Here is a 14,942-nt window from a genome sequence, read left to right on the forward strand (position 1 = left end):
GGCTTTGGCTGCTCGCATCCAGGGCCCCAATTCCGCTATTTTGGCACTAATCGTATTATTCTAAGCATTTTTTTCAACCCAATAACTGGAAATTCATCACGGGGAGAAACTTAATTATTATGTTGGCAAAATGCTTACGAGAATGTGAATAATTTGTAATTTAATCCAATTGCCATTAATTGGCCATTGTAAATAGCTGAATCGGGGCCCAGTTCATGTCGAATCCATCATAGATTGTGAATGGGTTTTTCCAAAATATTTTGATAATAGTTAAGTTATTTCTCAGTTTAAAATAGTGTGTGAGATCGTCAAGTACGGCACAAGGATGTTCATAATTGAAGAAATATTTTTAAGAAGTTGTAAATATTATTGTAATAATATTCTTTGTATTATGAGTACTAAACAACTGATAAACAGACTTATATATTTCTATATAATATATTATAGATAAATTACCCCCAGACACAGAACAAATGATCGTGTTCATTTGTACTGGATGAAAATCGAACCCCTGACCTCCGGTATAGCAGTCAGGGTCACTAACCACTAGACCAACAGGCCAGTCCATAATTTTTTCATGCAACAAATTTTTTAGCACTCCACCATCCTTAGGAATATTGGAGTGATGATCTGCGCAAGATGGCTGACAGGAGCTGGATGCGAGCAGCCGAAGATAGATCTCGATGGCGTGCAATTGGGGAGGTCTATGTCCAGCAGTGGACAAATATGGGCTGATGATGATGATATTTAATAACGGTTTACTCACGCTTATCTATCGAGGTTGCCCAACTAGTTTCGGACCCAACCGGAGTCCTTAATCATGAGCTGACGCGGCAGCGACGCGATTCAAACTGAGTAAACATGAATTAATGATTGTCATCATAAATCCACCTCACGAAAGATATTATAGTAATATAATTAAACACTTACACCAATTTATCTCTCAACAAGATTTTCTTTCGGATGTCAAATAAAAATTGTCTTCAGTGACGATTCCTTATAGCGTGGACATCCAGTGCCGAGTAGAAGTAGCTTTAAAAGATAAAATAACAAAAAAAACTCACCACCACTCATCACACACACAATAACCCACCACAAATTTTCTCATCTAACGAAGCTAAGAACTATCTTGATTAAGCCATCAATATTCTATTTTCAGTGCTCTTTCACTTGAGTTAGACACTCGATACACTTCAGAGACATTCGATTACTCTTCTCTGCTTTCACCTCCACAACTTTAAACGGCTCTACCGATTCTTATCAAACATGACTGAGAACCCTCGCACATTGAATTATGAAAAAAATATGCAAAAAAAAATAATTATAATCGCTCAATCCGTTCGCGAGCTATAGTTGTACGAACAGATAGACAGCAACGTCAAATTACACCCATCTTTTAGCGTTGGGGCTTAAAAAATAGTAAATCGCTGTGATTGGTTGTATTCTGGTCAGCCTATTGTAATCTTATAGTATAAGATTAAACAGAACAGCCTTTTGAACTTACTTTACTTGTTCCTAGAATTCTTAGGATTTCATCTCGCTCTAAATCCAAAGAGGTTTAGAATCCAAAGGTGTTTGTGTATTAAGTTTCAAATTTTCAGTGATTTCAAAGCAAAGTTCATTCAATCTGGTGAGAGATGAAAGTTATAACTAGCACTTTCATTCCCATTCTTGGTTTCTTGGAAAATATTCTTGTTAAACTTGTGCGCCAGCTTAATGTTTTCTTGCTGAAAGTGTATGTCTTCAGGAAGGCTTCCCTTATTTTCTGTAGATTCAATTTTATTCTTCAAGATTCTTTCATCTTTTTGTGTGTCTTTGTCAGACTGCAAAGCTATTTCGATGAATCTATCTAGCACGTCCATGTCACCTTTTCCCTCCATTTTGGGTGTTTTTAAGAGTTCTGAAGGGACTTTTTGAGTTCCAAAACCACTACATGTTGCCTTATCATCTGAGTCACACTTTTGTATGTTTCTTATATTAGAATTTCGTTCAGCCATTGTTAAATATGGTTTATATCTGGAACAAAGATATTGAAAATGCTATTAAATACAAATAATATGCCGGGTAAAATTAAACCTTAGATAGGAATCACTCCTGCGACTTAAAGATAAAGAAGTAAGTAAATAAATAGAGTCAATATTTATTAGTTTATACACTCCATTTAACGATGGTGAACTAGTGACGTCACAAGAGTTTTAAAACTTCACCATCTTAATTTTTCCTTACAGGATAAGAGAAAAAAATACGTATCCGATATTTTTGGGAGATCTATCTTAAGTCTAGAATAATCTATCACTCCGCGTAGATCCTCAAATACCTAATTACAATAACATCACATGAGGTTGCCAGAAATCCCCCGTTTAGATCTAGACCTTTAATCTGAAATAACACTGTTTCTATCAATCTGATACTAATTAAACAAAACGTGTACGTATGTACACGCTTGTGCATTTATACACGGTGATTTTTTAGTCGTCTTACAAAAGCACCCCAGTTCATGTATCCAATGACTAGAACACGTTCATGATAAAAAAATAGGTATTTATGAGATTTGAAAAAAGTTTAAATACAATTTTTATTCAATATTATGATGCAATTCGTAGTTTTTTAGAAACACAGCTCTGTTGCGAGTGCGGTCCGAGCCTTGTAACAATGGTGAAGGGCGCGGGCGGCGGCAATTTTATCATTTTTAAGAGTATATTTCAGATTTCTCTTGTTTAATTTTCTTTGTACTTATTATCTTAGTTGATGATAAAAAAATAATAATCGCGCCTAGGGGTATTTTACGTCGGATACATGAACTGGGCTGCTTTTGTAAGACGACTAAAAATCACAGTGTATTTCCCGCTAAGCTGACTGACATTATTAAAACTTTTATAAAATTACCTTTACTAGGTGTGACATTGTGCGCATTCAGTTGGGAGATATTTATCAGGTTAATATAAAACGTATCAATAGCCAATGTTTATAAGTACAGAGAAAGTCTTTTAATTTACATTAATAATGTAAAAAGTCAATACTCACATTTGATTTCACTAATATTCAAATCGCCAATGTTTGCACAAATCTTATGCTTTATAGACGATAGCACTTCACACAAATATTTGTAGCAAACTGTATTGGATTGTTGAATGAGTGGAAATTTTCCATTTATACTGTGGGATGAGAGTGAAGTTGTCTGCTGTAATTGTAGGGTGACCACATTTAAACAGGATAAATGTGTTAATAGGATTTGAATGCACGGATAGCCGTGTCGGAGATTCGGTCCCCGCGTAGGGCAAGAGTTTGTGTGATCTTGTGTAAGCTTGACCCCAGTCTTTTAACTTAAATGTTTCTGAATCCACCCGTAACACAAGTATTAAATTCCTTAATGCGGGAGTCATCATCATCATCATCAGCCCATGTTTGTCCACTGCTGGACATAGGCCTCCCCAATTGCATGCCATAGAGATCTATCTTCGGCTGCTCGCATGCAGCTCCTACCAGCCATCTTGCGCAGATCATCACTCCAATATTCCTAAGGATGGTGGAGTGCTAAAAAATTTGTTGCATGAAAAAATTATGGACTGGCCTGTTGGTCTAGTGGTTAGTGACCCTGACTGCTATACCGGAGGTCAGGGGTTCGATTTTCATCCAGTACAAATGAACACGATCATTTGTTCTGTGTCTGGGGGTAATTTATCTATAATATATTATATAGAAATATATAAGTCTGTTTATCAGTTGTTTAGTACTCATAATACAAAGAATATTATTACAATAATATTTACAACTTCTTAAAAATATTTCTTCAATTATGAACATCCTTGTGCCGTACTTGACGATCTCACACACTATTTTAAACTGAGAAATAACTTAACTATTATTACTACTTATATATTTGAAAATTTCAGATTGAAAACGCAAGTAACCCTATTTTTGCAAAAGCCAAAATGTTTTTGCAAAAATATCTACATTTAAAATTTCGATACCATTTTTGATTATCCTGGTTACCCTACTTTAGCACAGAACTTCAGAGCACTTGAGATAAATCGAGGAAAATGATGCAACCAGCAGTTTGTTTTCAAACATATCCTTGAAATAATGTTAAGATTTGTAATTATTATGAAAGTCTTACACAATATTTTCTTATGCAATTACTGGTAAAATTTTGATAGTAACTATCGTGAGAATGATTCATTATTAAATGATGTAACGGTTTACTCACGCGTATTTATCGGGGGTGCCCGACTAGTTTCGGACCCGACCGGAGTCCTTAATCATGAGCTGACGCGGCGGGATCGCGAGTCGAGTCGGGCTACCCCGATAAATAAGCGCGAGTAAACCGTTACATCATTTAATAGTCGTAAAATTTTCTATACTAGTTAGAAATAACCGATTTTCAGTTACGTAATTCATTACATATTCTTTAATCAATTAAAAAAGACTCCTCAATTCAGAATTTGTCTCCTATACATGCTCATTTCGTTTACTTAAATCGTAAAATCGTTTCTTTTTAGTCGACTTAGAAAGGAGGTTCTTAATTTGTCTGTATTTGTTTAATACGTTTGTAACTTCAGAATGTATAACAGACTTGTTGATTATTTTTCCATTTAAAGTGAAAAAGCTGTTATTTGTCAGGAGTTTTTATACGAATTATAACAAGTACAACCTACTTCTAGGCCTACGTCTACGTTCTACCTACGTTCAGCAGTGGACGGCAATAGGCTGAGATGATGATGAGGATGATGATGTATCTTAGAAGTCTGCTTTCTCCTTTCGAGAGAAGCGTAATGATACACGATTAATGAGAAATGTGTCGCAACTGTTCCAAAAACATCAATTACATAGTACAATTTCAAAACAAAATATTATGCTGTTCAGTCCAAAGTACGTTTGCAGGTATAGTCGTGGTAAAAAGAGTTATAATTCCTAAAATTTTCTTTTGTTTTTTCTAATTAATCTCCTTCACGAAACTTGAATCTATACTAATATATAAAGCTGAAGAGTTTGTTTGTTTGTTTGAACGCGCTAATCTCAGGAACTACCGGTCCAAATTGAAAAATTCTTTATGTGTTGAATAGACCATTCATCGATGAAGGCTTTAGGCCATCACGCTGCCACTAATAGGAGCTAAGATACAATGGAAAATGTGAAAAAAACCGGGCAGGTATACCTAAATTATAACTCATATCTTCTACACACGGGGACGAAGTCGCGGGCAACAGCTAGTTAAGTATAAACTTTACATTTTCTTAACTGTCTATTAAAATTAGATATCTATTAGTTAACAAGTGTATGTGTTACATTTTACATGTATGATTTTTCCCGCGGTTCCGCCCGCAGAGATATCGGCTATAACTTAAAAAATATTAGCCTTCTTTAACGCATTTGCAAAACCAGCTGAATTGATATCCTCTTCCTCTTTAAGGTTGGTTAAAGAATAGGCTATTTGTTAATGCCAGGATGAAAACTACAGCGGATTACTCCGAAAGGGTTACCGAGGCACTTAGAGCAACTGAAGGAAAATAGTTGGGTTTTAGTCAGTAAAATTCTGACACTCCCGTTCAACCCAAGAAAAAAGGAGTCATTTGACGTTTTCCCTTACAAAAACCACTTTATATCCACCAAATTTCATCGAAATTAGTCAGGACTTAAGAAAATTGATTGATTTCTTCTTTTTAAAGACCTAGCAAAGCGTCTCGTTGACACTTCTCGTGACCCAAAGGCTTTACTTCGCTCAGAGGTTTAGCATTGCCATTCAACGTGGCAATGCTGCCAGCCTTTTGGGCACACTCCCAGCCGGCAGCGATGCCGATGAATTTTTTGATGCATTGATTTAATTATTGGTTATGTTTTTTTCTTTTGTATATAGCAAATGATTGTACTGTAAATATTTAACTCAGTAAATTTGTAAATAAATTTAAAAATACAATTACTAAACTGCTTAACATATCAGGACTTAAGACCGTAACGTGGTGACAAACATACATACACAAACATTCCACTTCATATTCGTGTGATTATCAAATGCTACAGAAGCAATTTTGTACGTAACTGTACTTTCTTTATTCTGTAATTTTCTGCTTGCTTCGAACCTCATTGTTTTAGTGTTTCGCTGATTCCAGTTTAATTGTTTTAAGATTAAGCAATACTTAAATTATCAAGCGTTTTTTAATCAGGATGTTATTTTGAAACGAATAAAAAATATTTAATTTGATTCACCATCCTCATAATAGAATGTTCCCAACTATGTTCGAGTTGGTTTCCAGTCGTACTGGAAGCAGCTAAGTCTGACAACTAGTGTTTTACAAGGAGCGACTGCCTATCTGACCTTCTCAACCCAGTTACCTGGGCAATACGATACCCCTTAGTAAGACCTGTAACGACTGGCAAAGATGTGTTTATAGCCAGGACCCATAATTTCGTAAAAAACGTACCTTCGAATCGTTCCTTCCGAAACTTGTAGGAACTCGTTATGATATAGATGTTCACCCATCCTCGGGCCGACCGTATCAAGCGTAGCTTAACCTATGATCTACGAACTTGTGCAGTTATACCTTAGTTCTTAATTTTTGGGGCAACAGAAATACATCATCTGTGAATATTGTAACCGTCTACTTAATTATGATTATCACGATTAATCACGAATCATGGCATTCAGACAAACAGATAGAGGATCCTTTATAACGCATTTTGCGTTTAACAATATACAAATAACACGCTGTTTTTATTGAAATTGAAATTTCTTCTAATCCGCGAGGCAAAATTAAATGTCATTTATTCAAATAAGGCTGTTAATTAGAACTTTTTGAAGGTCAAACTATATTGGACAGCACCCAGTTTCGCCCACACTTCACCGCTTTCTAAGCACGATTGATGCGAGAGAAGAATTGGACAATTTAGAATTTAACAAAAAAAACTTCAAATAAAATACTATTACCTAAGCCAAATTGATGAATTTTTATGGGACGAAAAGACAAGTATTTTACGTTAAATAATCTCAATACTCAATACAAAATTCTCTAGAAAGCCTCATGTACCACAAAAATTGGATCGTAATGTAGAAATAATAAAAGGTACAATACCTTTCTATTTTCCTATTATAAAAAAAAATGTCGACGAATGTATCAAAAGTAAATTCAGTAAATTCTCCTATTATAACAAAAATATCACAACCTGAATTAAATAATTTTTTTCGTAAATAAGTCTTCCTACACTATATTTCACCAAAATATTGCGGGTGTCTTAAATAAGATACAGGACCTGGAAGTAGCCCTACTAGAACTTTACGACTTAAAGAAAAATATTGCAGTAGTGTGTTTAAGTGAACATTTTATAAAAAATCACGAGGAACAGTATCTCAATTTAAGCGGGTTTTACCTGGCGGATATATTTTCTCGTGATAACCAACGCCGCGGAGGTACTTGTATACTATGTAAAAATTCATATGAAAGTTCTAAACTTGATATAACAAGGGAGTTTGCAGTAGAAAAACACTTTGAAATATGTGGAATAATAATAAAAAAACTCAAACTTATAGTACTTTGTATATATAGAACTCCGGACTCCGATGTAAACAAATTCTTTAATAATCTTGAAAAAATTCTTATAAGACTTCAATATAAAAAACAAAACATAATAATTTGTGGAGATTTTAATATAGATTTATTACTATCAGATAAGAATAGCACTAATTTTAAAGAATTGATGCTTAATTACGGCATAGAACACTACATAAATGAGCCAACCAGGCAAAAGAAATGTATAGATAATATCATTGGTAATGTTGATAATGGTGTTGGTGAAATTTATAATCTGTACCTTTCGGATCACAACACAGCTCAAACCGTTACTGTAAAAGAGCAACCTAGTAATGTAAAAAACTATTATTTTGTAAATCATGACGATCTCAGAAGGGAAAACGTACTTAAGTTTATAAATTATATTAGTTGCTTAAGTTTTAATGAAATTTATGAGATTTCAGATGGTAATGAGGCATTTGAGAGATTTCATGATACATTGATATTATTTTATAAACTATGTTTCCCGAGTATAAGAGTAAAGAAAAAATATGATATTAACAAACCTAAATGGATAACCAGAGGGATTAGAACTAGTAGTAAAAATAAAAGGTCATTACGGTATGTCTACTATCTAAACAAGAATAGTGAAAATAAAAATAGGTATAGAAATTATTCCAAAATATTAAGAAAATGTATGTATAATCTTCAAGCTATGTGTAATCAAAGACACATAGCCCATTCTCATAATAAAGTTAAAGCTACTTGGAACGTTGTAAAGCGGAATATGGGTAATGCTAAAAATAGAGAGAGTATCAATATCATTAAAGATAACAACACAACAATTTCTTCTGGTTCGGATATTGCAAATAAATTTAACAAATTCTTCGTAGACGTTGCTATAAATAATGATTTAAATAATAATGATTATAGTAAAGTAAATATTAATAGTATAGTGTCACATGATAAAAGTATTTTTATAGAACCCACTGATGATGTTGAAGTCTGTCAGATCATAATGAATTTAAAAAACACAAACTCCTGTGGTTATGATAACATTTCAACAGATATCATAAAATGTATATCTCAGCATATAGCACCGCCTCTGGCGCATATTATCAACCTATCTCTTTACCATGGTTGTTTCCCAAACAGGCTGAAAGTGTCATTAGTAAAACCATTGCACAAAAAAGGTTCTAAATCCGATGTTAATAATTATAGACCCATAGCCTTAACTCCAATTTTATCGAAAATATTTGAGAGAATTATGTATAAAAGGGTGCTAAAATATTTAAATAAGTTTAATATTCTTGCAAAAGAACAATATGGATTCCAACAAAACAAATCTACAACATTAGCTATATACACTTTGATTAAAGCAGTAATGAATAATATTAATTGTAATACATCTTCTTGTGCCTTATTTTTAGACCTGAGCAAGGCTTTTGATCTTGTAGACCATTCAATATTAATTGGTAAAATGGAGAAATATGGCATCAGAGGTTCTGCTCAAAAATGGTTCGAATCATATTTAAGTAATAGAAAACAGATAACCAGAGTAACAAAACTTAATGATATAAATAACACACTAGAAAATTTTGATTCTATGCCACTCATAAATCACTGTGGCGTACCGCAAGGGAGTATTCTGGGACCATTATTATTTTTAATCTATGTAAATGATTTGCCAAATATAATCAAACATCAGTGTGTTCTATTCGCGGATGACACCACGGTAATTATAGATTGTAAAAACCCGCAAAACCTTGACACCATTGTAAACGAAACATTAGATGACATTACTAAGTGGCTAAGTATTAACAAACTAAAAATAAATATATCCAAAACAAATGTATTAAAATTTGGAACATGGAGAAGCAAACCCATACATTTAAATGTCGCATACAATGGTCAATCGATTGAGCAAGTTTATAGTGCGAGATTTCTTGGAGTTATTCTCGATGAACACCTTGCATGGAAAAACCATATAGATAATGTATGTAATAAGATAAATAAGTTCGTATTTGCTTTAAGAAGGGTCAAAGATATTACCTCAACCCAGACGGCTATTCTTGTTTACCATGCATATGTTTGTTCAATAATTCGTTACGGAATAATTGTTTGGGGAAATTCCACAGATGTTTCAAGAGTTTTGATAGCGCAAAAAAAATGCATTCGCGCAATATTTAATTTAGAATGGTCTGAATCCTGTAGACCTGTGTTTCAGTCCAATGATTTGTTAACTGTTCCGTCCATTTATATTTATGAGATCGCAAAATTCTTGAGATCTAACCTTTCGCTTTTTAAAGTTAGGGACAATAGAAACAAGAGAAAAGCAACGTTTCAGCCTTTTGAAGTGCCTATACCAAGATTAGAATTAGTTAGACGGAGTTGTGTTTATATGGCTCCCCTAATTTATAATACTCTACCTAAGTCTATAACTGAACTTCCTTATAAAAAATTCTGTATGGTTTTAAAAAAATGGTTGATAAAAGAAAATTATTATTCGGTAGATGAGTTTTTAGAAAAAATAAATGTAAATCTTTCGGTTATAAAATTAAACTTAAGTAGTGTCAATAACTGTGTTGTAATTATTAGAAACTATATTACTAGCGATTGTTGGCCCTGTCTTAATGAAAAGGAGAAAATCGGTTTGTCTAATCCGAAGTTCTGAGTTTCTGAGCAATTGTTACTAATATAGTATTTAAGATTTTTATTTACTAACAAAAACTATATTATTTATATGTATGTTAGTCTCTAAGGTATACATCTGTGGGACATGTTGCCTGAAAATAAATAAATTTATTATTAATAAACATAAAAATCCAGACGATATGAGAACCTACTTCTTTTAAAGTCGGTGAAATGGAATACGTTTTCTTAAATAAAGTAAACGACAAATACCCCCTTAGGAAATTCCATAATCATTTCGTACAGAAGTTTACCAATAAACCAAAGACAATGGGCAGGAATGCCAAACTATTTCGTGGAGCATGTCAGTCGGTGACAGTCTTCGCCAAGGATTGCCGCGCGTTTTAATATAACCTGCCCGGGGTACGTACGACATTAACGAATAAATCTACATGTCATCTATTAAAAAAATAGCACGACTCCCGAAGTAAGGGATTTAATCATTGTGTCGCGTTGGTTCATAAACGTTCAAGTCACATTAACAAAGACCCCTCACTCAGGACAAGCATTCGTGGATCACAAGACGGTTGTCCTACACGGGTATTGAACCCGTGACACGTCTGGGGGTTAGTAGCCCTTACTGCTATGCCGGAGGTCGTGGATTTGGCGTAGTAACCTCAACCAATCGGCTATGTGTAGTATATGTATCCGTCCGTGTATATTTTTATTGTATATAGTTAAATTTCTGGTTGGTTGCGACTAGACGAAAACGTTTTTATTATTTTCTCTAACTTTGTGGTGTAATCATTGTAATATATAATTATAATGGTATTTATTTTTTTGATGCACATTACACTTTATTATACTTTAACAATATAGTTATGTAGTTTTTGAAATTAATAGATTTAAAATATCTAAAAACCCACGGCTTTAAATGTCTCTCATTAAAATTTTATCGAAATCGGTCCAGCCGTTTTTATACTTTTAAAAAGGATTGTTTTGTATCAAACAAACGAACAAACAAGAAAAGCGAGTGTATAAAAACGTTGGAAAAATTACAGCCTTACTCATTACTGGCTACAGTAAAAATCAATTCGGGAAAAGCAATTTCATTTATTTCTATTTAATTGCAAGCAGAACAGAATGATAACACTAGTTTAACAATATGACAGCGTCAACCAAAACATTATTTGCACTTTAAGAAGTATAACTAGGTCACAATAGAACACACACTTTTTAAATTTAAGCGAAATAATCAAAAAATGTTTTACGTTAGGTCGTGATCATAATAAATGAAACTTTATTTTTTGTAGGTACCGAAATTATATTTAGCTCCTTAAAACGAGGAGGTTTTATATAAAAAAAATTACCCAACAAGCGGTGTTTCGCCATAAAAATAATATCTAGTGGAGAAAAAACAATTCATATAAATGAAAAAATGTTAGGGGTGGCCTACCCATAGCAATTAGGGGGCGGAAAAATTGATATTGACCAATATGCTCATGACATTTCATGATAATCGGCCAATCTGTTTCGGAGGAGTTCAATTACGTATATCGTGACACAAGAATTTTATATTTTAGATAGTCCCTAAGCGCTTCAGAGATGAAATCTTGTAATAAGGGTATGAAAATTCTCTCTATCACCTCCCCAATAGTGTTGAAGTTTAACGAAACAGTGTATTTTTACCCCTTCCATGGTACCGTTAAAAATTCAATGCAACCTTATTTTGAGTCCATGAAAAAGTTTGACTTCAAAAAGCTGGCAACACTCGTCGTTGTTCTTTAGGTAAATGGGTTATTCCCCGTACCATAAACACGCTTTACATCGTTATCGATTTAACTGTTGTTTGTTTAGCTAATCTCCATCTTTGAATACACTTAAGATTCTTTTATTACGTAACTTGGTTTCTTAGTCATTGTTCTAAAAAGATTAGTAAAAGTTTAAAAGACGGGCGTTAGGTAGAAGTTAATTGCTTTTTTTATTTTGATTTTTGTGTCGTAGGTACTTAATTGTTTTTTTTATTTATTTTTTGTGTCGTAGATTTAAGCTTCATGTAATAATTGGAACGGTGTTGTCGCTAAGCGACAAAGTTATTAAATAAATTTATAAAAAAAAAGTATAAAATGTTGCAAATAAGAAAAATAAGTTAAAGAAGTGAGAAAACGCCTATAATTTTAATTTTAATGTGTGTGTGTTTATGGTATCTGCGACCATTCTACAAACGGTGGAGGAAACCTAGTTTCAAATAATGGGATCCGAAATTGCCAACCCGTAGTGAGCAAGCGTGGTGGTCAATGCTCAAACCTTCACTATATGGGTAGAAGCCTAAGCCCAGCAGTGGGACATGGGCTGGTATTATTATTTTACTTATTACTATGTATATAGTGTGAAGTTTTATTTTAGTCATAGGAATAAACAAGATTTTATTCATCATCCTCCTAGCCTTTTCCCAACTATGTTAGGGTCGGCTTCCAGTCTAACCGGATTCAGCTAAGTACCAGTGTTTAACAAGGAGCGACTGCCTATCTGACCTCCTCAACCCAGTTACCTAGGCAACACGATACGATACTCCTTGGTTAGACTGGCTGACAGACTTTCTAACTTCTGACTACCTGTAACGACTGTAAAAGATGTACGAATAACAGCCGGGACCCACAATTTAACTTACCTTCCGAAACACTAAGGAACTCGTTATGATGGCCACCATCCACAAACCGACCGTGTCAAGCGTAGCTTAACCTGTGTTCGACTAAGTTGTGCAGTTGTAGCTTACCCACGAGATCCTAAAGGTTTTATTATGGTAGTAATAGGTGTGCATTAAAATAATTGAAAAATAATAACTTAATCAGACAGTGTGGAAAAGGCCTTATGTATTTATTCCCTTTTGGTATTGTTTCCTATATAAGCTGAGTTTCATTTAATATTTCTTCAGTACAGAACTTCGGTTGTTGTATCTCATACTGCACAAAGTAAGTCATTTACTGAATTCATTATTTACTTTAGCAACATTTAAAATAACGCGTCGTGTTTATATTTAGTTTAAGTAACTAAAAATGGGGTTGACTGATATTTTTTTTATTGTCCGTTGGGTACCAATTTTTTCTTGTCGCAAACTTAAATAAATTGGCCTGTTGGTCTGGGGGTTTATAGCCCTGACTGCTCTACCAGACGTCGTGGGTTCGGTTCCCTCACAGAACAATGTCTGTGTGATGAGCACGGTCATTTTGGTCTGTGTCTTTGTGTAATTTAGGTAGTTTAGGTACCTATATTATGTTTGTATTTAAATATGTATAAGTCTGTTTATCAGTTGTTTAGTACTCATAATACAGGCTTTGCTTACTTTGAGACTAGATGGCGTTGTGTCATGCTGTTAATTCGAAGCTTAAACTTATTGTCATATTTAAATCAAAAGATTGTAATAAGACGGTTTAAGTTTTGCTTGTCGTGTATCGGATGTTTAATTCTATTGTTTATAAGTATTTTTTGTTCGTACCCCTTACTGTCCCATGGCTGGGCAAAGTTCTCCCCAAGCATTTCTACCTTTCACTTTAATAGGAACAGGATCTCGTATTACAGAACATTGTATTATTTTCTTCGAATTTAGGTTTGTAGAAAACTTTAAGTATTTTTGGTCTTTTAAAAAGAAGTATAACAAGCATTAGAAGAACAGTAAATAAAGTGGAGAAAAAATGATAATTCTAATCATCTCTTCTTATTTCCAGCACATATTTGGGACAAAATGAAGTCTTTCGCCTTCCTCCTCCTACCTGCTCTCGTCTTCGCGAAGATTGAAGTAGACATCACAGCGTCTGATGATGAGGCCCAAAGACAGGTCCACGTCTCCGGCAGCAACGTAGACATCATCAGTGACCTTGAGATCGACACCTTCCGCCTCTCCGAGGACAACCTGAAGTCTGCCGTCAGAGCCTACTTTGGTTCCGAACCTGATGACGTTTTCGTGAAAAGCCCCACTCCTTGGGGAGACCTCTACATCACCAACGAATGGAAACAGGTGACCAGGGTGCTGAAACCAGTGAGAGCCACCATCTTATCCGTAGTTTCGAAGCCGATGCTGGTCATGTCTCATGAATTCAACAACACGAGCTCTAAACAGGCCACTTATGAGGCCAGAATGAGGCAAGAAGTTGAAAATACTGTCGTTTCTACCTGGGAAAGGAGTGGAGAAATCGCTGCGAGCAACTATATTAAGTACGGTCTCGATATGAAGGCTATGGCGGTCGCTGGTCAGGCAACCATCTCCTATGTCTCCAGATGGGGCGAGAATGTGATGAAGTCTCAAACTGTCTCTGTGGGCTCTGAAACCGCCGTCACAGTGACTCTTGAACCCAACCAGAAGGTCACAGCCAAGCTATACGCCACACGCGTCTCCATGAAAGTTCAGATCAACTACGAAGCCAGTTTATTAGGATCCGTTGCTGTTAACTACGCTGATGCCTACAAGGGTCATCACTTCTGGTCGTTTGACATCAACAAGGTTTTGGCGGCGGGAGATATGAGCAGGTCTATCAACTCCTCGGAGGTTATCGAGACCGGTTTCTATGCTGACTCCAAGGTGGTGATACACGATGCGATCACTGACGAAGTCCTTTACACTTTACCTTTGACCAACTTGTGAATATTATTTTAGTCTGAAATAAATTGTGCACGTCTATTTATTATTAATTTCCTACTTTTATTTGACCTGTCTCGTTTTCTGTATGTATCCTGCTATTATTATAAACTTTAAAGTTTGTATGTATGTATGGATGTTTGTTCCTCTTTCACGCAAAAACTACTGAACGGATT

General features: G+C 34.7%; 1 protein-coding gene and 1 long non-coding RNA gene across 2 annotated transcripts; one reads left to right on the forward strand and one right to left on the reverse strand.

Annotated features, from left to right (window-relative positions):
* Nucleotides 1-762: 762 nt before the first annotated feature.
* Nucleotides 763-3,200, reverse strand: LOC113505187. Its single transcript, XR_003401610.1, has 3 exons — nucleotides 3,025-3,200; nucleotides 1,505-2,016; nucleotides 763-1,032 (listed from the first exon to the last, which is right to left on the reverse strand). It is a non-coding gene; the product is annotated as an uncharacterized LOC113505187 (long non-coding RNA).
* Nucleotides 3,201-13,015: 9,815 nt separating this feature from the next.
* LOC113505190 (spherulin-2A-like) lies at nucleotides 13,016-14,819 on the forward strand. The gene is made up of 2 exons (XM_026887778.1): nucleotides 13,016-13,105; nucleotides 13,859-14,819. The coding sequence occupies exon 2, from the start codon at nucleotides 13,876-13,878 to the stop codon at nucleotides 14,770-14,772; it is 897 nt and encodes a 298-aa protein (XP_026743579.1). The 5' UTR covers nucleotides 13,016-13,105; nucleotides 13,859-13,875; the 3' UTR covers nucleotides 14,773-14,819.
* The last annotated feature ends 123 nt before the right edge of the window (nucleotides 14,820-14,942 follow it).

Source organism: Trichoplusia ni, chromosome 24 (genome assembly GCF_003590095.1).
Source record: "Trichoplusia ni isolate ovarian cell line Hi5 chromosome 24, tn1, whole genome shotgun sequence".
NCBI lineage: Eukaryota > Metazoa > Arthropoda > Insecta > Lepidoptera > Noctuidae > Trichoplusia > Trichoplusia ni.

What these genes read in the sequence shown, in the direction of transcription:
- LOC113505190 (XM_026887778.1), top strand. Translation starts at nt 13,876, where the DNA reads ATGAAGTCTTTCGCCTTCCTCCTCCTACCTGCTCTCGTCTTCGCGAAG.